The sequence below is a fragment of the Seriola dumerili genome, unplaced genomic scaffold (assembly GCF_002260705.1).
Source record: "Seriola dumerili isolate Sdu_G_001 unplaced genomic scaffold, Sdu_1.0 BDQW01000290.1, whole genome shotgun sequence".
Taxonomy (NCBI): domain Eukaryota; kingdom Metazoa; phylum Chordata; class Actinopteri; order Carangiformes; family Carangidae; genus Seriola; species Seriola dumerili.
This window is the reverse complement of record NW_019174545.1, coordinates 4004301-4030720: the sequence shown is the minus strand read 5'-3', so window position 1 is coordinate 4030720 and position 26420 is coordinate 4004301. Positions and strand designations below refer to the sequence as shown.

General features: G+C 40.0%; 3 protein-coding genes across 3 annotated transcripts in view; 1 reads left to right on the top strand and 2 right to left on the bottom strand.

Moving 5' to 3' along the window:
- Positions 1-6404, bottom strand: part of ubox5 (U-box domain containing 5) — a 12717-nt gene extending 6313 nt beyond the window's left edge. The window contains exons 1-2 of the mRNA XM_022757735.1: positions 6273-6404; positions 5371-5436 (exon numbers count right to left, since the gene is read on the bottom strand). Coding sequence (XP_022613456.1) covers positions 5371-5424 — 54 coding nt within the window. The 5' untranslated portion in view covers positions 5425-5436; positions 6273-6404. The remainder of the gene's footprint in view (positions 1-5370; positions 5437-6272) is intronic.
- Positions 6405-7453: 1049 nt separating this feature from the next.
- On the bottom strand, positions 7454-19978 carry LOC111230795 (leucine zipper putative tumor suppressor 3-like). The gene is made up of 9 exons (XM_022757621.1): positions 19809-19978; positions 16555-17078; positions 16122-16449; positions 14510-14980; positions 14249-14416; positions 13233-13361; positions 12241-12432; positions 11758-11988; positions 7454-10660 (listed from the first exon to the last, which is right to left on the bottom strand). The coding sequence occupies exons 2-9, from the start codon at positions 16959-16961 to the stop codon at positions 9527-9529; spliced, it is 3060 nt and encodes a 1019-aa protein (XP_022613342.1). The 5' UTR covers positions 16962-17078; positions 19809-19978; the 3' UTR covers positions 7454-9526.
- Positions 19979-23401: 3423 nt separating this feature from the next.
- Positions 23402-25371, top strand: LOC111230933 (sepiapterin reductase-like). Its single transcript, XM_022757831.1, has 4 exons — positions 23402-23500; positions 23574-23802; positions 23926-24213; positions 25217-25371. The coding sequence occupies exons 1-4, from the start codon at positions 23402-23404 to the stop codon at positions 25369-25371; spliced, it is 771 nt and encodes a 256-aa protein (XP_022613552.1).
- Positions 25372-26420: the final 1049 nt, after the last annotated feature.

Below are 26420 nucleotides of genomic sequence, written 5' to 3'. Positions count from 1 at the left end.
GCAAAAGTCAGCAGAATGGTGAACATCATTTTAAGAAACCATGTGCAGATTTTTCTGGTGGAAGACATATCAAACCTCACAAGTCTGTCCAGTTAAATTGGTTTAACAATGTTAATTGTAACTGAAATTTGTAAGTGGTCGATTAACAACATGTTGTAAATCTGTAACAGAAAAATAAACAATTCTGGTTAAGTTTTCTTAAGTTTCAGGGGGCTTGTTACATTGAAATGAAAACTGTGTACAACATCACATGGAAGGAGAGGTGATGATATGAGAGACTGAATGGCAGAAAGGGTGAGGTAGAAAAAGGAGTGAGATAATATAATTCAAGAACTCTTGAAAGAGTAAAAGAACATCTTTCATTCCAAGTGTGGAAGAATAACAACCATGATCAGATTAGTAAATACCAATAAGAACATAGCAAGGCCAGTTGTGATTCAGCCTCCTACACTCCACTTTGTCCCCTGCTTCTTTATTTTCAAATATTTTCCCTCCACCTCCATCTTGTGCTATTTCGTGTCCATGTGCGTTGATTCTTCCTTTTCGTCCAATCACGTATTGGACATGTTTAAGAATAAAAAAAAATAAGGTGAGCGTGGTGCGCTCATAAGACATGACTTGAATTGTGAATGGACTGAAGTGAGTAATTGTTGCTAACATTAGTAACATGTCACCTGGGTGTTGCAGCAGTTTTGTACTCCAGAACTATAACAACTGTTACGAAAGAATTACACATTGGAAATAAAAAAGTAAACAGCAGAGGGAAGGTATAGCTCACAATAGATCAATGAAATATATCACCTTGTTGCAATGGACTGTCGTGTAAAACTGTCGAGACAGAGATTTACAACCATATTCTTTCTGAACCTGCGAAGACACAAACTGGTTTTAGAGCTATAGAATTCTTCCCTTATGGTCAGCTTTTATGTTGAGGCAAAATGAAGCATTCAGTGAATACAGTTTTTTCTTGTGTTTACACCTACTACTCCACAAGACCTCTGACCTCATAACAAAAAAGACCTTCACAGATTGACTGACTCACCTCTCATTAACAACTTTCAATGGTGAGTTCAGTTCAAGGAGTAGCTCATACTGTATTAGGTAATGTAGTGACTTCCACTTAAGTTTGACATCTGTCCAGTTAATTATAATACTATAAAATAAGCAAATTCATGGCAATTAAGCATAGAAAATAAATTATCCTGCTGAAATATTTAGTTAATTAATCAGTTAGTTGGTCACAATAAAATGAACAACAATAGATGCAGTAGGTTCCAGCTCTCTCAAATGTGATCATTTGCTGCTTCTCCATCTAATATCTGACCGTAACTTGATGTTTTTATATTCAGGGTGTATGGACCAAACAATAAACCCTTAGAGAAAAAAACTGGAAGATTAAGATTAAGTTAACTTTACAAGTACACGGGTGCTATGATGGGTTCATCTCTCATACAGCTACTGGAAACTACTGGCAGTTAAATTTCACCAAACAAACTGACCGATACCGGACACTACCGTTCACTCCACAGAAGAATATTCTTGGCCCTGATGTTGGAAGTTTGGAACATCACATAAAGGTACTCTACATTTTGTTCACGTGTAAGTTAAATACATTTGTTTTATATTCCAAAGCTAACCTGAACGTATGGCTCAAACAGCATGTTATGGAATACAGGTGTATTCAAGTACGCTCACCGTTGCAAATGCCGAGCCAGACTCACGACGCTAATGTTGACTAAATAAATTAAAACAGCTGACGAAGCCCACTTTGCCTGGACGTTGACAAACCTTGCTGTTTCGACTCTTTATACAGGTCCTCTTGCCAACTTATAGGGTAGCTAATAGTTGCTAACCATTAGCCTACCCGACCAAACTAAGGAAGCCGAGAAGGGACATTCTTCACATTTTTAATTGCGAAATGTGTTAGTGTCCAAGGGATGATACAATAGTATGCAAACGGTGTTGAGTAAGGTAGGAATCAGTTTAATTTAATTGTTTGTCCGCTGACATTTTGTGGTTCTTACAAAGTCAACGGCCTTTTGATGTTTAATAGGTTTTACTCAACATCTCTTATTACGTTTTAGACATTTACAAATGCATTTTGTCTATCATATCCTCCAAGGAGATGTAGGCCTACAGTAGGCTACTTTTTATTCATCAGTAAACTTCATTTAAAGTGCAGTAAACAGAACATACTAAATTAAATCAATATTTGCTGTGACTATAAAACAGAGCTGTCTCTTCATGTAATCCCAGACTGACTGTGATGTTGAGATCAGGGCTCTGTGGGGGCTGGACCATCTGTTGCACAACTAGAGGCTCATCTTTACAAGATGCAACCCTGGCACTTGCAACATTTCAAGGACACCCCCATAGAATACATGCTGTTCCCAGGGAAGAACACAGATCTCCCAGGTTTGAGGAAGTATTTACTCACGATTACACTTTTTTTATCTTCATTATACTTCATTAGCCTAGAATACCTCTTTAGTCAAACATGTTATGAAGACTTGTAAGAACAGTAACCCTTATACTGTATGAACAATGGTTCCAGACCTTTTTTGGTTTGCGACCCCATAAAACACTGCTATGTTGCATCCCCCTCTTCACAGGTTGCATACGTTTATAGATTTTATACAGCCAGGTCCAGTGGTGGAAAGTACATCTACCAAAGTACATGAATTTGTTAAAAATATTTCTACAGTGTGGTGTTGTTACTTCCATATTCAGTTAAAGTACCATATCTGAATACTTCTTCTACCACTGATCAGGTTAACCCGTGAGATTTACTCATCATCAAATCCTAAACTCCAGATTCTCAACCACAGGACAAGTAATTTTTTCAATGACAAAAAGTGCTGAATTATTCACATATCTTTATTAGTTCTGCTGATTTTAACAAAGAAGTGGGTGTTTAATCAAGCCAGAACAGTACTAGTAACATAAATGCAAACAATAAATTGAAACATGTATAAAATATGGTAGCATTTTGTTCTCTCAACAATGCATTACTGTAACTACATTTATCACCTACATCAAAAGGAACATCATTTTTGGACAGGGTTGCTATGATTGCACCATTAGAGTAGGCCAATAGGTATCTACACAGTTAAAAAAAACACATAAAGGAAAGCTCAATGGCACATATTTTCTCTGTCAGTTCACCATAATATAATTAACAGTAATAATAAGATGATAATACTATGTAATACCTTAGAGATAAGTTAATATTCTTGAGCAACATCTTTGTATGCTGGCATAAACAACACATATAAAAGCCATGATATTCACATCTGAATCTACTGTACATCATAACTTGTGTGTAGGACACTACATAGTGCAGTTAGCCTGAATGCTCCCTTTAAAGATGCAGACTCCCCACTTTTATGATTTTTTTTTTTTTTTAAAAACTTCCTTCTCCTCTGCTTTGTCTAAATGAACTATACAGAAGAAAGTAGAATTTTCAAGGATATACAAGACTCCCTCAGTTTGAAATTTCAGCCTCACTGCTCTTGCGTCAAGCTTTGATGTACATTTTCCTGTACTTGAAGAAAATCCCTTTGCTCTTAATATATCTTCACTTGCTGTATTGCCACTAGTCCCTCTATCCTCAATCTCATAAGCTGAAGCTTTTCATATGTTTACACACATGCACACACCTGCTTGCGCACATACACTCTCTCATACACACATTTACAATCTATAACTATTATAAGTATTTCTTTCTAGTATATCATACATTCTATAAAATGTTTTTTTTTTTTTTTTTTTTTTAACTTTGGGGATACCAACTGCTTTCTCACATTTCTTGGCTGTGAATGCACAGAGTGAATGACACAATTATCATAATAACCAAATTCAAATTTGTGCTTTCCATTCACATTCTCTTTGCAGCTCAAATGAGAAATTTGAGTTGGTAACGCTGTAAGCTCTGTAATGACCTCTAGCGTTCGTTTTTAGTCACAGCAGACACAATCTGCAGTGAAGGTGCACCAGGATCTCCCACATCTTTAAACTTATTCTATATCCAGCTTGGGGTTGATTATCTGCTAAACATATCTATTTAATTCAATTTGTAGAAAATATAAACTCTTGTTGGTCTTAATGATGTGTTTAATGGGTCATGTATATTTTGACCCTGTGCATGATACGACTTAAAAAATGAACCAAGAATCGGTCTGTGTGACCTTTAATTTCAACATCCGCTGGGATCTAAATGAAATAGTCCCACCATGTGTAATGATGTTGTGTAACTGGTTGCTGATATTATAATTAAAGCACTGAAAATAATAATCATACTCTTGATATTTTTTTATCATCTACATTCAGCATTATTTATCTCTCTATACATGCTGGAAAAGAATGGAGGTAAGGCGCTCTCTGGCCAAAAATGCAAGTTAACATCACACACTCTGACCACTAATTCTACTTTTACATTACCAGTGACCAGCAGACTATTAAAAAGAGTTTTTTTTTTTTTTGCCTTTAATGGATAGTGTACAGCATTGAGACAGGAGACAATGAAAAAAATGTCAGAATACACACCTGACCTGCTCTCAAATGCTAGCAAAAAGTCAGCAGAATGGTGAACATCATTTTAAGAAACCATGTGCAGATTTTTCTGGTGGAAGACATATCAAACCTCACAAGTCTGTCCAGTTAAATTGGTTTAACAATGTTAATTGTAACTGAAATTTGTAAGTGGTCATTAACAACATGTTGTAAATCTGTAACAGAAAAATAACCAATTCTGGTTAAGTTTTCTTAAGTTTCAGGGGCTTGTTACATTGGAAATGAAAACTGTGTACAACATCACATGGAAGGAGAGGTGATGATATGAGAGACTGAATGGCAGAAAGGGTGAGGTAGAAAAGGAGTGAGATAATATAATTCAAGAACTCTTGAAAGAGTAAAAGAACATCTTTCATTCCAAGTGTGGAAGAAGATACAACCATGATCAGATTAGTAAATACCAATAAGAACATAGCAAGGCCAGTTGTGATTCAGCCTCCTACACTCCACTTTGTCCCCCTGCTTCTTTATTTTCAAATATTTTCCCTCCACCTCCATCTTGTGCTATTTCGTGTCCATGTGCGTTGATTCTTCCTTTTCGTCCAATCACGTATTGGACATGTTTAAGAATAAAAAAAAATAAGGTGAGCGTGGTGCGCTCATAAGACATGACTTGAATTGTGAATGGACTGAAGTGAGTAATTGTTGCTAACATTAGTAACATGTCACCTGGGTGTTGCAGCAGTTTTGTACTCCAGAACTATAACAACTGTTACGAAAGAATTACACATTGGAAATAAAAAGTAAACAGCAGAGGGAAGGTATAGCTTCACAATAGATCAATGAAATATATCGCACCTTGTTGCAATGGACTGTCGTGTAAAACTGTGGCAGACAGAGATTTACAACCATATTCTTCTGAACCTGCGAAGACACAAACTGGTTTTAGAGCTATAGAATTCTTCCCTTATGGTCAGCTTTTATGTTGAGGCAAAATGAAGCATTCAGTGAATACAGTTTTTCTTGTGTTTACACCTACTACTCCACAAGACCTCTGACCTCATAACAAAATGACCTTCACAGATTGACTGACTCACCTCTCATTAACAACTTTCAATGGTGAGTTCAGTTCAAGGAGGTTAGCTCATACTGTATTAGGTAATGTAGTGACTTCCACTTAAGTTTGACATCTGTCCAGTTAATTATAATACTATAAAATAAGCAAATTCATGGCAATTAAGCATAGAAAATAAATTATCCTGCTGAAATATTTAGTTAATTAATCAGTTAGTTGGTCAACATAAAATGAACAACAAATCAGATGCAGTAGGTTCCAGCTTCTCAAATGTGATCATTTGCTGCTTCTCCATCTAATATCTGACCGTAACTTGATGTTTTTATATTCAGGGGTTGTTGTTATGGACCAAACAATAAACCCTTAGAGAAAAAAACTGGAAGATTAAGATTAAGTTAACTTTACAAGTACACGGGTGCTATGATGGGTTCATCTCTCATACAGCTACTGGAAACTACTGGCAGTTAAATTTCACCAAACAAACTGACCGATACCGGACACTACCGTTCACTCCACAGAAGAATATTCTTGGCCCTGATGTTGGAAGTTTGGAACATCACATAAAGGTACTCTACATTTTGTTCACGTGTAAGTTAAATACATTTTGTTTTATATTCCAAAGCTAACCTGAACGTATGGCTCAAACAGCATGTTATGGAATACAGGTGTATTCAAGTACGCTCACCGTTGCAAATGCCGAGCCAGACTCACGACGCTAATGTTGACTAAATAAATTAAACAGCTGACGAAGCCCACTTTGCCTGGACGTTGACAAACCTTGCTGTTTCGACTCTTTATACAGGTCCTCTTGCCAATTATAGGGGTAGCTAATAGTTGCTAACCATTAGCCTACCCGACCAAACTAAGGAAGCCGAGAAGGGACATTCTTCACATTTTTAATTGCGAAATGTGTTAGTGTCCAAGGGATGATACAATAGTATGCAAACGGTGTTGAGTAAGGTAGGAATCAGTTTAATTTAATTGTTTGTCCGCTGACATTTTGTGGTTCTTACAAAGTCAACGGCCTTTTGATGTTTAATAGGTTTTACTCAACATCTCTTATTACGTTTTAGACATTTACAAATGCATTTTGTCTATCATATCCTCCAAGGAGATGTAGGCCTACAGTAGGCTACTTTTTATTCATCAGTAAACTTCATTTAAAGTGCAGTAAACAGAACATACTAAATTAAATCAATATTTGCTGTGACTATAAAACAGAGCTGTCTCTTCATGTAATCCCAGACTGACTGTGATGTTGAGATCAGGGCTCTGTGGGGGCTGGACCATCTGTTGCACAACTAGAGGCTCATCTTTACAAGATGCAACCCTGGCACTTGCAACATTTCAAGGACACCCCAATAGAATACATGCTGTTCCCAGGGAAGAACACAGATCTCCCAGGTTTGAGGAAGTATTTACTCACGATTACACTTTTTTTATCTTCATTATACTTCATTAGCCTAGAATACCTTTAGTCAAACATGTTATGAAGACTTGTAAGAACAGTAACCCTTATACTGTATGAACAATGGTTCCAGACCTTTTTGGTTTGCGACCCCATAAAACACTGCTATGTTGCATCCCCCTCTTCACAGGTTGCATACGTTTATAGATTTTATACAGCCAGGTCCAGTGGTGGAAAGTACATCTACCAAAGTACATGAATTTGTTAAAAATATTTCTACAGTGTGGTGTTGTTACTTCCATATCAGTTAAAGTACCATATCTGAATACTTCTTCTACCACTGATCAGGTTAACCCGTGAGATTTACTCATCATCAAATCCTAAACTCCAGATTCTCAACCACAGGACAAGTAATTTTTTCAATGACAAAAAGTGCTGAATTATTCACATATCTTTATTAGTTCTGCTGAATTTTAACAAAGGGGTGGTTTTAATCAAGCCAGAACAGTACTAGTAACATAAATGCAAACAATAAAATTGAAACATGTATAAAATTGGTAGCATTTTGTTCTCTCAACAATGCATTACTGTAACTACATTTATCACCTACATCAAAAGGAACATCATTTTTGGACAGGGTTGCTATGATTGCACCATTATGGTAGGCCAATAGGCTATCTACACAGTTAAAAAAAAACACATAAAGGAAAGCTCAAATGGCACATATTTTCTCTGTCAGTTCACCATAATATAATAACAGTAATAAAGATGATAATACTATGTAATACCTTAGAGATAAGTTAATATTCTTGAGCAACATCTTTGTATGCTGGCATAAACAACACATATAAAAGCCATGATATTCACATCTGAATCTACTGTACATCATAACTTGTGTGTAGGACACTACATAGTGCAGTTAGCCTGAATGCTCCCTTTAAAGATGCAGACTCCCCACTTTTATGATTTTTTTTTTTTTTTAAAAACTTCCTTCTCCTCTGCTTTGTCTAAATGAACTATACAGAAGAAAGTAGAATTTTCAAGGATATACAGACTCCCTCAGTTTGAAATTTCAGCCTCACTGCTCTTGCGTCAAGCTTTGATGTACATTTTCCTGTACTTGAAGAAAATCCCTTTGCTCTTAATATATCTTCACTTGCTGTATTGCCACTAGTCCCTCTATCCTCAATCTCATAAGCTGAAGCTTTTCATATGTTTACACACATGCACACACCTGCTTGCGCACATACACTCTCTCATACACACATTTACAATCTATAACTATTATAAGTATTTCTTTCTAGTATATCATACATTCTATAAAATGTTTTTTTTTTTTTGTTTTTTTTAACTTTGGGGATACCAACTGCTTTCTCACATTTCTTGGCTGTGAATGCACAGAGTGAATGACACAATTATCATAATAACCAAATTCAAATTGTGTGCTTCCATTCACATTCTCTTTGCAGCTCAATGAGAAGAAATTTGAGTTGGGTAACGCTGTGAAAGCTCTGTAATGACCTCTAGCGTTCGTTTTTAGTCACAGCAGACACAATCTGCAGTGAAGGTGCACCAGGATCTCCCACATCTTTAAACTTATTCTATATCCAGCTTGGGTTGATTATCTGCTAAACATATCTATTTAATTCAATTTGTAGAAAATATAAACTCTGTTGGTCTTAATGATGTGTTTAAATGGGTCATGTATATTGGACCCTGTGCATGATACGACTTAAAAAATGAACCAAGAATCGGTCTGTGTGACCTTTAATTTCAACATCCGCTGGGATCTAAATGAAATAGTCCCACCATGTGTAATGATGTTGTGTAACTGGTTTGCTGATATTATAATTAAAGCACTGAAAATAATAATCATACTCTTGATATTTTTTTATCATCTATTCCCAGCATTATTTATCCTCTTATACATGCTGGAAAGAATGGAGTAAGGCGCTCTCTGGCCAAAAATGCAAGTTAACATCACACACTCTGACCACTAATTCTACTTTTACATTACCAGTGACACAGACTTACAATGAATAAATACCGCATAATATTCTTGTTGATCATTTCTGACAATATCCCTGATTGTCTTGGTCCTTTTCTAGCATGGGCATTAAATGACCCCTGTATTAGTGCTGTAATCTAAAAAATGTCATTTAACAAGATGTGTTTCTGCCATCCATCAGTATGGCACACTTTTCATGAACACTGATTATGCATGATGTAGTTGTGTGCAACTAGAGAGAGAAAGGCTGCTTAAAAAGTTGAAAAATGACTGAGAGCTTGACTGTGATTCACTTTCCTGTTAAGTTGATCTGTTTGTTACTGATAATGTTGGATTTTACAGTTGGCCTTTGTTGCTGTTTAGTGTCTATAGTTGTTCTGAAAAGTATGTCAGACTGTACTGATTTATTCTATTGTAGACTGAAATGATTTTCTACTGTATGCTCAAGTGGTTTTGTGTGAGAGGCCTTATCACTGTGTGTGTATTAAACTTAGTATTTTGTGACCGTTTCATGGAGCTGTCTCTATATCTCAGTGGACTCTATCCTCTCCAGCCGTGAGGGTCCTGCCCAGGGAGGGGCAAGCTGGTGGAGAGAAGGAGGGCCCTTCTGGTCTTCACAAGGTGGGGACAGGGTGAGGGCAATGGGGGCAGAAATAGAGGGTGGGGGCTGAGGAGACAGAGGTGAGAGGGCTGGTGGTGGAGGTGGAGAACTGGAGGAGGTGGGGGAGGTGGTGGTGGTAGTTGTAATAGTGGTGGTGGTGGAGGTTGTGGTTGGTTTGGCTCCCAACTGGCTCATACGTTTTTCCAAAGCTTGGTTCTTCTGCAGTGTTTCCACATAGCTGAGCTGCAGCTGTGCCTGGTATTTCAAAACCCGTTCCTTCTCGTCCTGCCAGGTGTGTCGTTCCTGGTCAAAGTTGAGGGCCTGACGTTCCCGTTGCTGCCGCTCCAGCCGTAATGCGGCCTGCAGCTGCTCTAGCTGCCTGCGCAGCTCCCCTGCTTCATCCCAGTGACCCTCCCGCTGTGCCTGGTGGGCATCCTGACGCAGTTGTACCTCCTGGCAGAGTTGTGCCTCATGACGTAGCTGGGCCTCTTGACGCATTTGAGCCTCATGGCGAAGCTGGGCCTCCTGACGGATCTGGGCCTCCTGGCGCAGCTGGGCCTCCTGACGGAGCTGCACCTCTTGACGCAGCTGCGCTTCTTGGCGCAGTTGGGCCTCTTGACGGATTTGAGCTTCATGCCGGAGGTGAGCCTCCTGACGAAGCTGGGCCTCCTGACGGAGTTGGGCCTCGGGCCGAATTTGGGCATCCTGACGCATTTGGATGTCCTGCTGCATGTGGGCGTCTTGCCGCTGCTGCACGTCGCGCCATTGAGCTTCTTCACGTTGCTGCCTCTCCTGTCTCTGGGCTTCCTGCCTTTGGGCTTTGGCCTCATCACTCTGCAGACTCAGCAGGGTGTCAGAGGTGGGGGTGAGGGAGTTGGTTGAGGGCTCAGTGGGGTTTCGTGGGCAGTGGACAGCTCCCCATGGTGGTAAAAGTCCTGCAGCAGCTAGGTTAGGGCTCACAACAACTTCTGCTCCTCTGCTCACTTCATTCAGAGCACGCTTTAAACTAAGCACCTCTGCCTCAAATACACCCAGCTTCTCTCTAAGGATGGACACCTGAGGAAAGGAATAGGTATAGGTTATCATGGAAAGTTTATTTCGGTTTTGAATGTAGAAGATGACAACTCACTGTCTGTGTGCGCTGATAAATATGGCATCTGATAATTGCATAAATTGTAAATTTTACTGATCAGAAGAATATTGCTCTTAAACTTGCTGTCTCTTTAGTAATAAAATGTCCAACATATAGTGTCTGTAAGCTGCTTATGGGCTCATACAGTACAAAAGAAAAACTGTTGCAGCTGTAATATATAATGTTGCCCAATCCCCAATTTGTCCTAGTCTCCTTGCCAAGTTTTTGGAATCCCTTCGAAGGATTTCTAGGATTAAATGATCAACAATCTAGATTAAGTGGTAAGCATCCCAATCCTGCAATCTCACTTGCTGTAAATTCTGTTTTGGATTGTAATCAACATTGTATTGTTGTTTGTGTAGACCCCTTCTAAAGCCTTTGATAAAGTCGACCATTCCCTGCAGCTACACAAGATTTTCATCATAGACCTAGAATTAAATAAGCCTTAGATCCTACAGCTTGTGGTACGTTTCCTGCATTTTTGGGTCATGTATGATCACCATTTTTTAAATCTGGTCTTGTTCACCATGAATGATGTTTTGTCCGTAAATACTAATGTACATTTCTACACTGATAACATAGATCAGAAAAGGCAGTTATTGGCATCAAATTTGGCTGGCTGATTACAAAAGCAAATATACTTTATGTATCCTACATGTATATTGCCAAAAGTCAAAAGAATCGTAGTTGTCTGTGTAGATTTGGTGATTTAGAGTGGAATAAAACATAGTGAAACTTATGTTTTCAGACACTTAAAAACGGTGACAGGGTTTTAGTAGAGACACTTAAAGGGGATTTTATGTGCTGTCTATACTGAATTATGGGATACCTTGAAGCCCTACGTTTGGGTTGTAATGCTAATTCAGAAATCTGATGAAGAACCTGACAAATGGTAAATGTTTTTTTTTTTATCATGTTTGGAGACTGTTTTAGAGGATTGTTAACTTCTGTACATTATTCATCTGTTTGTGTTATTTGTAATCCCCAGTCCTGTGTCCTAACTAAAGTGTGATTGACCTACCTCTGACAGAGTCCTCCTCAGCTCTCCCTCACACTTCTCCAGCTCCAGACTCTTGGTGCTATAGGAGTCCTTCAGGCCCAGCATGGCCTCCTCCCGCTCCCTCAGCTGGGCATTGAGCTCCTTCAGCTGGCCTCTCAGGGCCACCATCTCTCCCGCTCGCTGGGTCACTTCAGCCTGACTCTCCCTCAGCTGCTGCTTCAGCAGTGAGATCTCTCCTGCCTTCTGACACACCTGTGACATAAGGAATGAGCAAGTGGGTTACTGGTATTTATTTATTTATTTTTAGTATTTAAGTGTTGTAGTAAATATACTCCCTATCCCACTGCATACAAGTGGGTTGTGTGTACACACAAATGTACAGAAATAGGCAGCTTCACACACACCCTTGTACTCAGTGCTTCACTGTCCAGTCGACCGTGATGCAACCCTGATAACGTTTTACTGAACTAGTTGAGCGCAAGGACTCATATACTCATATCTCACCTCCCACTTAGTCTCCTCCAGACGAGGCAAGATGTCAGCCTGCTCCTTCCTGTAATCCAGACATTTCCTCTCCAGCTCCTCTCTCTGGGCCAACAGTGCAGCCATCTCCTCCTGGAGCCTCCTCTTGTCCTGGGACAGACGGCCGATCTGGGCCTGCAGGGCAGTCTGGGAGCGCTGAGCACGACGCGTAACCTGCAAAAAAAAAAAGGAAACATACAGGTACAGTGTATGTTTTGATGGTATCTATCTATATGTACAATTTATATGTACAGACCCATCTTCTTGTACTTGAAGACATGAGATTCCATAACCCATTAAGTGTTGAATATCTGGGACAGATAAAAGTTAAATGTCTTTCAAACCAGTTCTGAAGCACAAAACATCCCTCTTCACATCCACGTGTGTTTGTCAGCACTGCTTCTTCAAAAAGCACATCATCATACTTGATGCTTTCGGTGTAACATAATTTCAGGAATCTGGCCAATTTTATCACATGATCATAGATTCAAATATTAAAGTGGTCTATCAGCTCTCTCCTGTATTCCTTTGGGCCCAGACTGCTGACAATATATTTTATTTTAATTTTTTTTGGAAATAAAGTAATGCAGAAAAAAGTAAATTTGTGGACCATATTGCTTTACATACCAATAAATACTTTAATACCAATTTAAATACCAAATAGCAATTTCAATAATATTAAATATTAAAATAACACAAGGCTTTTTAATTGTTGTTTGATCACTCAGAGAATGTCACTTTAGACACAGGATACTAACCTCCCAATTTCTTAGAATTTTAAAATGTCTTATAAGAATGAAATCAAACTTTTCAACGTTTTCCGACTTTTTTTCCTGCATCTACCTGTGGTGTATTTAAACCAAAAATCGTTTTTTGACCGATTTCTTCCAAGATTTCACACAGGTTACATTAGGACACAAGTGCAGTGGCACCTTGCTGTTGTTTTGTTGGATGAAAGTATGTAGTGAGTTCACCTGCTGCAGGCGTGAAGCATAGTTCTGTCTGAGCTCGTCCATCTGTCGCTCCCACACACGTTGCTTCTCCTCAAACACCTGAATGATTGCTGCCTCACTTTGGTCCAGGTTTCTGCGCATATGCTGCACCTGGTAGAAAAGAAGAAGCCATTTAAATAGTAAAAGTAGAAGAAATCTAACTTGGATAACTAAATGTTGGACTATCAGTAATTAGCCTTTTGTGGTAAGCAGCCAAAAATACGGCCCAAGGTAAAGGTTTGCCAAGAAGAACTAGCCAACTGTATGAAGGCCTTATGTTTTTTTAGTACCCAGAAATAGTACAGAAAACTTCTTAAAATGTAAAGCATTTATTTCTCAGATATTTAAAGCAAATAAAAATCAAACTCTGATAGGTTTTATTCATCCTATACCACAGCTTTGCTTCACAACAACAGTTTGAAAAGACAAAAAGTGACAACAAAGTGCAACTTGAAGCTCTCTGACTTATACACATTATTTGCTGGTTGAATGCTTAAGAGTACGTTTATCATCCAAAACTGAACAACAAAGTTTGATGATGTTAAAGGGTCTCACAAAAAAATAATTCTCACTTAGCATCTTGTGGTATTTATCCATACAGAGAGTCTGCCACACTGCCCATTTTTTCTTTTACTGGTTTTGTTCAGTTCAGTGGCAAAAATAATTCAACCCCCGGATTTTCATTCACTTTGATGAACAACTCTTGTCAAAACAAAATTATTATGTATTTTCTTTGATTATGCCAGTTTTAAGTACAAAGTTTTACATTTACTTTTATACATTTGGATTTTGGACATTTTTGCACATGAGGTGTAATCCAGACTGCAGATCACGGAGAAGCCACAGAGTGCCACAAAGCTCACTTCCATGTTCCACCTGACACAAGGGCTACAAGGTGGGCAGGTGCATGAAGTAACACGTAACTGCATACTGTGGATGGACGTGCCCCTAGGTACAAAACAGCAGCAAACTCAGCACATTTCTGAGTGGTGTCTGACCTCTTGCTCTTTCTCCCACAAGCGGTCCTCGAGGTCCTGAATGATGTCATCAGAGGAGGGGGAGGGGCGTAGAGGTGCGGGGGCATCGCTCAGATGGCTCAGCCTCTGATAGGACGAGGAGCTCTTTCCCGAGGAGGACCGGCCACTGTCTGAGGCGCTGAGCCCGTTCTGGAGGAAAGGAACCACATCCCAGTACATTAAAGACGATAACAGCAATGTGCATGAAGCACCAGACTGAGTGAGTATGGATGATGACAATACCTGGTAGCCAGGCTTTTCCAGCTTGTCCAGGCCTGCAGCTGCCCCAGCCATGCCCAACCTGTTGATGTGGCTGGTGGAAGCACTGAGAGGCCCCAGGACTGCCGGGGGCCCACAACCAGACCCTGAGCCTGTGTAGGTGGGCAGGCTGGTCAGGGAGTTTCTCCCTGAATCGGACATCCCTCCCTGAACCACTTCATTACCATTTCCCCCGCCCTCACTTCTGCTCACCCTCACTGGGCTGTCCTGGTCCAGGAGCAGGGCCTCTGGGACCTCTCCTGATTCTCCTCCTCCTCCGTCCCTGCCTCTCCTGCCTCCTCTGCTCTCACTGAACCCTTCACTCCTCGCCTCAGGCTTGCCCTCGCTCCCAGCCCCTCCTGCCTGGCCCACCAGGTTCTGCATGGAGTGGAAGCTCTTGGGAACCACCGGCTTGAAGGCAGAGGGACGGACAAGGCCTGAGTTGTTCTGCATCGCCTGCGAAATAGATGGAGGACGGGAGGAAAGAGAGACAGTAAGAGAAAGATACTGCAGTAAAAGTTTCAGTGATAAAACTCAGCATTGTGATGTGTTAAGCATAATAACACATGTTATGATATTTTTGGAACTGCTTGAGATGCATGTGATTTATCTTTTGAGGCACATTAATCCTTGCAAACAGGTATGTGGCAGATGGCATAAATCACATTTTTTAAAGGATTGTTTTTAGATTTTTGCAAGTGTCTCTTAATACAATACTGACTTGTCCATGATCAGTTATTGGTAGCTATGTTCATTCCTCCTACTCATAGTGGCTGGGAAGCAAACCCTCCAGTGTAAGAGACTGGGGTTGACGGTTCTCCCTCTGTGCAAAATTGCATTCTGAAGTTCAGCCAAAGCTGATATGTAACTTCAGCAGTCTGAGATAACCAAATAAAGACAGTATCTTCCAAAGTTATAGTATTTTTAGTAAAAAGTTCCCTCTTGTTGTCACTAGCCGTCCATCACAGCTCAGCAAGGAAACACTGTTCGGGAAAAGGAGGGAATTAGACACAAAAGACTAATTCTGGAAGGTACCAAAATGATTTGGCTAATTCAGACTGTTGAGTCAGCATATCAAATTCCCTCTTTGTTTGGACAGTTTCCTTGCTGAACTGTGATGAGGGATTAGAGGAAATTATAGATTAAAAACACTTAGGATGGTTCGTCTAACCCTGCTGCTACTGTTGAAGCCACACAATAACTTTGGCTGAAACTTAGGAAGCATTTTTCGACAGAATAAGGAATGTGAATTTTTGTCATTTATATGTGAATTGCACTCGGAAGGGATCACCTCAGGGCCAGTATGGAGAACAGGAATTATTACAACAATTCTTTCAACATCCATGTAAGTAGGCCTATTGAATTAAGACAGACTTGAAAGATCAGGACCTACTCTTTAAAAGTTTCAAATGTAAATACATATTCCACCCTGGTGGCTCCCAAACTTCTTTTGCTTGTGACCCCATGACAGTATTTTGGTTTTCACTATTTCCTACTTTCCTACTAATCATTTTGTGACCCCTTAGATTGGATTTACATCCCCATTTCAGGATGGTGATCCCCAGGTTGGGAACCACGGTCCTATATCTTGAGGTACCTGCTCCAGTTTTCCCGACACTGGCAGGATCTTGGGCGGGTTGTGGTTTGGAGGGTTATGGCTGGCTGGATTGTTTTCGCTGTCGGCTCTGGCGGCTGCCATCTCTCTGTGCTGGTGTTGGTTCATGCCAACGCTGTTCTTCTCATTTCCTCCACGGCCCACAATGTTCCCGCAAACATCAAGACCTGCCGCCTGCATCTCCCTCTCTCTCTCTCTCTCCAACCTCTCGTTCTCCAGCCTCTCCCGTTCCCTCTCTCTCTCCCTTTCCCTCTCTCGCTCCCTCTCTCGTTCTATCTTCTCCCTCTCGATTCTCTCTCTTTCCCTCTCCCTGGCTCTCTCCCTCTCCCGCTCCCTCTCTCGCTCCAGCCTCTCCCTCTCCACTCGTTCCCTCTCCCTCTCCCGGTTCCTCTCCCTCTCTCGTTCCCTCTCTAACCTCTCTCGGTCCCAGTCTCGGTCCCGGTCCCTGTCTCTCCCCCTTTCACGCTGCCTCTCCCTCTCCCACTCCCTCTCCCTCCTGCCCGCTCCGTTGCCACACTCCAACTGGTTGTTGTTGGACGGGGCCGCCATGGTACATTCAGTGTTGGTGGAGGAGGCTGTTTCGGTGGGCCGGTCAGTCCCAGTACAGGTCCCAGTCCCGATACTAACACTCCCTCGTTCATCGCTAGAAGCCGTCCCGTCTGATATAGTCGCTGGGGGGCGGGGGAGCCGTTCAGCGCTGCAGCTGCGGTCGGCAGGGCAACGGCGAGAGAGAGGAGGGGCACGGGGCAGGGTGGTCCTCGTGCCCACAGACTTCATGGCAAACTCCTGCTCTCCTGCCACCCCACTGCCAACACTGCCCATAGTGGGGGTCAAAGGTCAGGGATTAGAGGTTAGGAGTCAGGATTGGGGAGGGTCACAGATACATTTGGAAGTAGTGTGGGTCATCACAACCTAATGCAGGTAGTGGGGGCACACACACTAGAGGAACACAGAAAAACGAAAGGAGTTATACAATATTGTAATTGCATAATGGCTAGTTATACAATAATAGCTAATGCAGAATAGATTCCAGCCCACATACAGTGGCAGCGTGGTCCTCCCACCATGATAAAAATGAAAAAGGTCAGATAGATAAAGTCTGGACGACCTAGTGTATAAATAAAGTGTAAAAAATAAACCTGTCCTCCAGTTTAATGATGCCAATAGAAACAAAACGGTGTTACTTTTTGTTTCTGTAGTTAACAGTGAGTTATTTTTGACTATTTTGAGTTTCATTGTGTAAAACCGTGCCGTTATAAGGAATGAAGAGGTCACTCACACCTATGCAGTTTAACTTAAGTACACTGAGTTTTGTTTCCAATAGCATTTTTAGAACTGGAGGAGTTTACTTGTTTGAATTTTTTTTTGTGGGCACAAATAAAGAACCACCTGCATATAACATGCCTGATACAATACAAAACTACAGCCTTGCAACAAATAATAAATACATATGGGAATAAAACATTGTTATTACAGAGAACTATTTTGTGATTCATATATGATATGACATTACATATGTTTGGGGTCTATAGACTTCCGCCGCCTAACTCTTATCAACAAACTGTAATAATGCTCTAATAAGAGAGATCCAGATAGACTTGTTTGGGATTTGGGAGGGTTAGCACTCTGTAAACACCAATCACAGATACATACATACATATATATATATGAAAAACCATAGTCTCTGAGAGCCCAAACAGAGGTAATGTGTCATTTTCTGTAATAGTTCAATATCAGCTTTATAAACTATTCTCTTAAAACTTTGAGATGTCAGGTGATAAGACAAGCGCTAACCATGCTTTGAGAGCTGTTTAACATATTAGTGTTATTAGTCTATGGTAAATTTTGAAGCTGTAGTCATTGGTGGTGTGTGTGGTTGCTTTACAAAATAACTGGATCAAAAGAAATATCTATTGCAGGGCTGCTGTATCAGTTTGCATGAGGCTGCAGTGCACGAGTATTCCTGCTAATGTGCCCATCCTCTGAGTTACACTCAGTTGCCAGTTTATCAGGTACACCTGGCTAAGATTAAGGAAATATAACACAAAAGCCTTGCAATAAATCTTACCTTCTTAACAGTTACAATATTCTTTTTTTTTTTAGATTTTTTTTTAGAGTTGATTTATTTATGTTAATTTTTGAGGATGTAGTTTTTGTGCTGTTGTGTTGTGTTATACTCAAGGCCAGGAGCTGTCTATGAGTCAGTTATTTTATGCTAATTTGATGAACTGCAATTTAGTTTGATAATCTACACCACTAAACACAATAAAAACTGAAATGGTAAATGCCTAATGGTTCTTGCATTAGAGGTTCTTTCCTACACAGGGACCCTATATCAAAATCTACTACAGCATCTTTACTATTTACTATACTCTCAGTTTTTATTATGTTCCCTGGAGCACATGCACAAGTAAATCTGTGTTTAATCAAATAATCACAGGCTAACTGACAGTTGAGATATACTGGTTGGTTTCTGGGGCACTGTGGGCTCAATAGGGGCCCACAGCTCATTTTCTCCCACAGCCCCCTAGCAGGTTTATCTGACCCTGGTTATACAGAATAGTTGTAATATTTAGGCTACCCTTATTGTTTGTAATTACAGTATGGACAAAATATTAGAACCACCTCCCAGGATAAAGGAATACAATTCAACAGCACCATAACAAAACACGCTCCAAAAAGTTGAATCAACACTTTTCAAAAATAGTTTCATCTTTAGCTTGGTGTACCTAATAAACTGCAGTCTGTCATTGTGTTACTTATGGTCTGAATTATAGTGATTATAAATTACTCCCCTTTTTGCTGGGGACCCCCAGGAACCCCCTCAAGGACCCCTGGGGGACCCCACTTTGAGAACCACTGGTCTAGAGGTTTAGGATGCTGACTATATAACCGCTACATCTCCACCTGAACCACTCACTGTCAGAACTGACCACATTAGTTTTATTTAGGTGTTCCTAATAAAGTGGCAACTCTGCTGACTTGCTACACACACACACACACACACACACACACACACACACACACACACACACACACACACACACGTACATATGTATGTGCGAGAATAAGAAGCATGTGTGGTTGCAAAAATAGATATCTAGGCTATGATGTTTACATGGCTATAACACTGAATTACAACGTTAAGTATTTAAGAGCTTGCTCACACGTGAACATACACATCATCAAAATGTTACAGATATAGATGTTATAGATAGATAGATAGATAGATAGATAGATAGATAGATAGATAGATAGATAGATAGACTACGCAGTCATGCCATTGCACCTCCCCTTCTCAGCCCATTTACTAGAGGTTTACTTCCACTCGGGTGAATAGTAGTAGTAGTAAAATACACTGCCTATCTATCTACTGCTCTGCCTCATTTCCCTCCCCTCACGACTCCCTCTCTCTCCCTTTTTCTCTGCATCCCTGGGCGGCAAGGGCGGCTTTAGCAGCATCCGCATCAAGCCCTGAATCGACTGCGCTCCCAAACAATTACTCGCTAGGCCTGAGACAAAAAGAAGAAGAAGAAGAAAAAAAGAACAAAAAAAACAAAAAAACAAAACAAACGCACGACCCTCACTGAATAAGAAATAAATAAAGCTAAATTAAAATGCACAGCGTCATTGACATTGACGACGAATCATGCAGTAGCTTTGATTTACCGATTGTAGCATCCTGGCGATCCATCATCAAAGGCTACTCACTATTTTGCAGCTCGGCGGTTTGTAAGATGGCAGCTTCAGTAAACAATATTGTCACAAGACAGCAACGTCAGTCCTGGTCGGCCGGGCTCTGAATTATCCTGCGATGTTACCGAGGGTCGGTAATATTAGGGATGCTGTCTTCGACCGCTGTCAGCGTCGGATGCTGATGATGGAGTCGGTCGGTTGATACGCGCATCAGCTGAGAGACACACACCCACCTCTGGTCCCGCCCCTCCGGCTGCATGATACAAACGCCCCCTTTTGGCATTCATCCAGTGGTCTCCCTCGGGAAAAGCCTATAGAGTCATATACAGTCCCCCGGATGGATGGATGGATGGATGGATGGATGGATGGATGGATGGATGGATGGATGGATGGATGGATGGATGAGACGTTGAATGGAAATAGTAGTGACGCGAGATGCATCACCAGATTAATGCTTTGTGTTAATAACGCTGTATTTATTTGATTTTATTTATTTGTCTCAATGGTCATTCTCCATTTCACAGTTCATTTGCTGCTTGAGTTTTTCTAGGTATCTCAGTTTGAGTAACAGATCATGACAGACTCACCCATTCTGAAGAAAGAAACATATGATACTTCACTTTGTTTAACCACATGTTTTTTTGCAGCACAACAAGCTCACTGAATTTATCACTATAGGAAGCTGTCATAATAAACATGTTGACAAACAGTTGCCTATAGCCTGTAAACATCTGGTAGACACAGAGTAACAGAGATTCATTCATCGGAGTTGTGTTTCTGAATGTAAAATCCAATATTCACTCTCTTTTTCTAACTCTTCAGCTGCTATAAACTCCAGCACAATATAAACGAAAGTAGTTCAGATCTTATAGAAATCATATTGATAGAGTCTGGGGCTTTTGGTGCCCCTGGGCAGTTGCCCGCTTTGGTTGGTATTCCAGCCTTGGTGAAAACTACATAGCAGCCATGATGTCAACTTAAATGAGCAGCAGTATGGGATTGTACTTCCATTAAATTGGAAGACTTATGAGTAGACAAATAATACTCAAAAACTATGCTGCAAAGGGCGAAATACCCTGATTTTAGTCTCTGATATGGGCCAAGCTTAAAATATTCTGAGGGGACCAGTTTTAGGGTCCCCAGAATGAAGGCCACAACCCACAATGTTGCTACCGGTTTTGGGTCGCCCACAGTGTGATATAAAGAATAACACACACACACAAACTTGCTCAAGATAATTTTTTGAATGAATGAATGAATTGGAATCTTTCTTTTGGCAGAGACATCTTGACTTTTCTGCATTTTAGACATTTCTCCACTTCTGGGCCAAATGTTCTTGCATACTCCACCATCATAATTACACAAAGACACAACACTACTGCAAAACTACAAGTTCACAAGTACGCAACAGCATACCTCTCCTTGAATGTGAAAGAGACACCTCTGTCCTCATCTGGGGAAAACTGGATTTACTTTTCAGTTGATGTTGATTGCCAAAGAGCTTCTCTTATTTTCCTGTTATGCTTTCTTCTGTTTATGTGCTCACTGCTGTTTTGCCTTTCAGCATAAGCATAAAGATATTTGTATTTTTATAGTTGTTAAATCCTCACCTGCTGTCTCTTATCCTGTATGTGCTAGAGCTGAGTTTATTTGTTTTGCTCATCCTTTTCTTTCCTGATCAAGTGGTTAGGAAAATGAACACCAGTGTGCCACCTGCAGGATGGGAGAGGAACCTCCGAGGCACAAAGATACACATGAGGAATAAAATCAAAACTCCAGGGCAGGGTAGCCACCAGAACTTTTAATTTTCTGGTAGAATTCTTACACACATATACTGTAAATCCTACACCGATACAGGTCAGGGTTATGTATATAACTGAGGGACATTACCACAGGCAGTTTAATGGTTCAAGATCCACATTTTTTTTAACTCCTAACATTGATTTCCCTGTTAAGTGACCCAGCAATGCCAATAAGAAAGCATGCAAATGCCAGGACCTTGACTGGAGCAGCTAACAAGTAACAGGAAATTATCTACCTGGTAGAAAAGAGGATGAGTGCCACTCTGACCATGATCACTGCGATTATATTTTTTCTGCATGATCCAATTGGTGATTCAATTCTGAATTTAATTCACAAGTGATCACAATTCCAGAGAATCTGTTTTGGTTTTTCTACTTCACAGACAGTTATACTGTGTTATAGTAATGAATGATAGGGTAGGGTGTATTGTTGTGTGGTATGGTTGTACAAATCCACCAATAAATGTCTTCTTTCAGGCCAATGTAATATTTGAAGCTGAGGCCCTTTTTTGGTACATTTGATTGTTTGTCCATTAGGGGGCAGCAGTGTCTATTTTCTGGCAGCCTGTGGTGGGGAAAGGCGCTGGTTTTATCTCTCGGGTCTCCAGGGGTCCTTTGACTCCTTTTGGCCACTATGAGGTGTAAGGATAAGACCCTGCTGGTCACAGGATAGAGGATTAGTCCATGGCAACTGTGTGCTGAGAAATAACTTAAAGTTTATCTTTGTTGTTGTTTTTATTTTTATTTTCCAGGCAGTAATATTTAAAGAATGTCTCTATTCAGATCGACTGCTTTGTTTTTTTTTGCTAATGCTATTGTAAAGTTTACCATTATAGTCTAAATGCTACTGATAACGTCACATTATTAGGAGATTCCTCTTTACCTTGGAACTACAGTACACATTGTTTCTCAGAACTTACTCCTCTGAGCATGCAGTCCGTGGCTCATTTTCTCCTCCACAAGCTGTTTAAATTGAATATGTCAGTCACAAGAGTATTTTTATTCTTCAGTTAAACACAGTGGCAGTGATGCTCATTCATATATATCAAGTAATGTGTGAAGGGTTTGCATCTCACTCCTACATCTAAACACTAATTCATTCAGAATATCATTCAGAGCCATACTGCACAAGAAAAAAACACTACTGTACATACATGTATATCTGTCTATCTGTGATCATGCCTCAGGGTAGTTTTGAATTTTATAGTGTGTTCTCTCTTGGTACATCATGTGTTTATGTTCTTATCTTTTATTGTCCTTGTGAACAGTGTTGTTGCTGTTTTATATTCTTCTGCTGTCATTGGTTTTCTTTTATGTTACATGTTTTAGCATGCATAGTAACTTATCTTATGAATGTGTGGAGGCTAAAGTGTGCAATATGAATGTTTTATTAAAATACATGAATTATTTGTTATCTATGAATAACAGTTTATAAAGTGCTTGATCTGATTTATACTTAAATGATACGAGTCAAAAAGCTTTTTTTTCTAATATAAAATGTTCTAATAGTTTTAAAAGTACTTTCTTAGAAGCATTTCTCTGAACTTTCTGTTAGATCTCATTTCACTGTGAGGTATAATACGCATAAAATGCATTAGTGTTGCCTGCTCATGTTGTCATCATCCTTGTCACAAGATGACAAAACCAGTGGGCTCTTTTCTTCTCATTTCACTTTAGCTGTAATCCTTCTCTCAGATCCACTCTTTCCACAAATATTCCAGTGACCATCAGTATTTTATTTTATATTTTACCACCACAGCCAAGATGTCAGACATCGACACTACAAACCCAAGGACTCTGGGCCGGGGTATCTGTATCATCACTGGAGCATCTAAAGGGTTTGGACGGGCGCTAGCACATGAAGTAGGTGATCAACTTGTTAAAAAAAAAAAATGTTATAAATAAATAAATAAATAAATGCCTTGTGTTCTTCAAGGTGTGCCACTTGCTGGAGCCTGGCTCTGTCCTCTTGTTGGTGGCTCGCTCTGGGACTTTGTTGCAGGAGCTGAAGGAAGAGCTACAGAGCTTCACTGACAAACAGTGGCTGGTGGTTCACTGCATTGCAGCCGATCTTAGCACAAGAGAAGGGGTGAATGAAACTGTGAGGGTGGCAAGGCAGGAGGCTGTGAATGAAATTGATAATGTGCTCCTGATTAACAATGCTGGTGAGTCTTGAATGTAATAGTTTAGATCTGCCTGAGTAGCCTGGTTCATGCTGATTTTGCCTGCTGACGAAGTGAAGTCTAGTTTTACCTAACCCCTCTGTCTTTCTCTCTCTCTGCTCCCAGGTTCCTTAGGTCCCATTTCTGGGTTTCAGAGTTTCACTGATCTTGAAAGGGTGAATTCTTATCTGTCCTTCAATATTAGCTCAGCTCTGACACTGACTGCAGGAATCCTGCAGACATTTCCATGCAGACCAGGACTGCGATGGAGCGTGGTGAATGTCTCGTCAATATATGCACTGCAGGCCTTACCATCCTGGGCCCTGTACTGCACTGCAAAAGCAGCCAGGAAGATGATGTTCAGTGTGCTGGCTGAGGAGGAACCAAATGTCAAAGTTCTCAGCTATTCTCCAGGTAAATGAAACTTCATACACTGGCCACAAGCACAGAATTACCACTGTTTTAGTAAAGCCATACTGAGATAAAAACTCAAGGCCCACTTACTTGCCTGTTCTGAAGCTTTCAACTGTATTACACAGTTTTCATCAGCAGATGAAGTTTGCAGAGTTGTCAAGGAACTGTAGATGTTCAAACTTTCCATTTTTCTGAGCACTTTACTTCTCATCCAAGAGGCATGAACTGAAAGGTACATACAGTATAACAAAGCTGAGCTATGTTTGATTTAAAGTGACAATAGACAACTTTTTTCTTTTAATTTATCATTATGAGGTAAATGTTGATTGTACTAGGTAATGGCTATGGAATAATGATGCCATTAGCATTTAGATTTGTTCCCTATGAGCCTTGCTTTCGCTAAACAATTCTGATGCTGCACAAATTTTCACAGTAAAATGAAGACTTGATTTTGTCATGTCCATAAAAGTAGTTTTGTCTGTCTCGTGACTTCCTGTTTTATTTTGAAACCCTAACTCTCCCCTCGTTTCAGTCTACTATGTTTGACCATAGTCTTGCTGCACAGTATTTTGATACTTTGTCTTTTCCTGTGTCTTGAGTTTTTTGGTTTTCCTCGAAAGAGCAATTTTTATTTGTAGACTTTGCTTATATATTCCTCTGTTAGAGCAACTTTCTTTTGCTACTTTATTATTAAAATATTATTTATTTGTACTTTGTCTCTGAGTCGTGCATTTGGGTTCACTTCCTAGTTCAGTTATGACAGATTTATGGCCCAAAGGAAATGCACTAAGGAGGAAAGTTGCTTTCATTTTTAGGTTTTTTACATTTTTGCGTTTTTACATTTTTACATTTTTACGTTTTTACGTTTTTACATTTTTCAAAATGAAAAGAAATATGATCTGTATCTCCACATTTAACCATCTAGTATGCATGTCATATAGAGACAAAAGGCAACGCGTAGTATTTTCCTAACTCTCTCCTTAACTTTCTTGGTTTCCTTCAGGTCCTATGGACACAGACATGCAGGAGGAGATTCAGAGGTCAACAGGCATCAGTCATTGTCTCTTTCCCTGTCAGGAGTCTGCAGCCAAACTAATGAAATTACTTCTGGACAATGACTTCTCTTCAGGGGGACACCTCGACTTCTTTGAAGTGTGATATCAATATAATTTTAACAGGGAACAGGGTACAAAAATGACTGTGCATAGTGAAATATATAGAATACATTAACTTTATGGAAAATTGTTGGCATATGCTGTTGTTGTTTGTTCTCCTGCCCTTACATTGATTATGTGTTTAATGTGTGATCTTGTCTTGTAAATCAATGTCACTCATTTACATTATTGTGTTGTTTTCCCCTAGGAAAATAATTATTTGAATTATTTCTTTCTGTTGTCTTCCTCTCTTCATTGTATACTTTTTTGTTGATCCTTTTTTGTTTGTTATTGATGTAAAACATACTCCTAATTAAATACACATACATAACAAATAACTTTAACCCAATTATTCAGTGATATTGCACAGTGTTATAATATGTATATGAATATAATCCTGTATCTAGAAATGATTATTATTACTTCTGTATGTGGAGAAATCTTTTACCTCGAAAATATGAGGATGTGTGTGTACACATGTATATGGGGGAGTTTTGGTATGTACGTGTGTCTGTGTTCTTCTTTATATCACACTGTGGGGACCCAAACATGGTAGTCACATTGTGGGGTCTGACCCCCATTCAAGGACCCTAAAACTGGTCAACGTCACAGTGGGTATGTCAGTGAGACTGTAATGTTGCTCTGTTATATCATAACGTGTTACAGTTATAGAGAGATGGAGTAAGTTAGAGAAAGCACCAGAACATAGTAGAGGCAGGGAGATAAATCAGCTGTGTTTCTGTCAAACGCCTTGCAGCTGTCCAACGTCACCATACACTCCTGATAGACAGCACCAGCTGAGGGACAAAAATAACCCTCAGGGACCAGGCACCTACCAACTCACAGTCGGGGGTAGTTAACAGGACAAAAAGCTGAAAGTGTGACCACAAATTTAAATAAATAGAGGGATCTAAGAGAACAACAATGAGTTCAGTGGTGTTACTTTTCAAGCAAGGCTGTTGGTTTTATTGACAGATCTGTTCAGAAAGGACATTATATTTCTCAGTGAACTAATGATACAAATCAACACCAACCCATTTTCTGTCTCTCTTG

Bases quoted from the DNA above. Each gene is read 5' to 3' on its own strand.
- LOC111230795 (XM_022757621.1), bottom strand. From the start codon at position 16,961: ATGGGCAGTGTTGGCAGTGGGGTGGCAGGAGAGCAGGAGTTTGCCATG. The intron at 14,417-14,509 runs GTATTGTCATCA...CCTTTCCTCCAG, and splicing joins TGGAAAAGCCTGGCTACCAG to AACGGGCTCAGCGCCTCAGA. The intron at 10,661-11,757 runs GTAGGTCAATCA...TCCTTTCCTCAG, and splicing joins TGAGGAGGACTCTGTCAGAG to GTGTCCATCCTTAGAGAGAA.
- LOC111230933 (XM_022757831.1), top strand. From the start codon at position 23,402: ATGTCAGACATCGACACTACAAACCCAAGGACTCTGGGCCGGGGTATC. The intron at 23,501-23,573 runs GTAGGTGATCAA...GTGTTCTTCAAG, and splicing joins GACGGGCGCTAGCACATGAA to GTGTGCCACTTGCTGGAGCC. The intron at 23,803-23,925 runs GTGAGTCTTGAA...CTCTGCTCCCAG, and splicing joins GCTCCTGATTAACAATGCTG to GTTCCTTAGGTCCCATTTCT.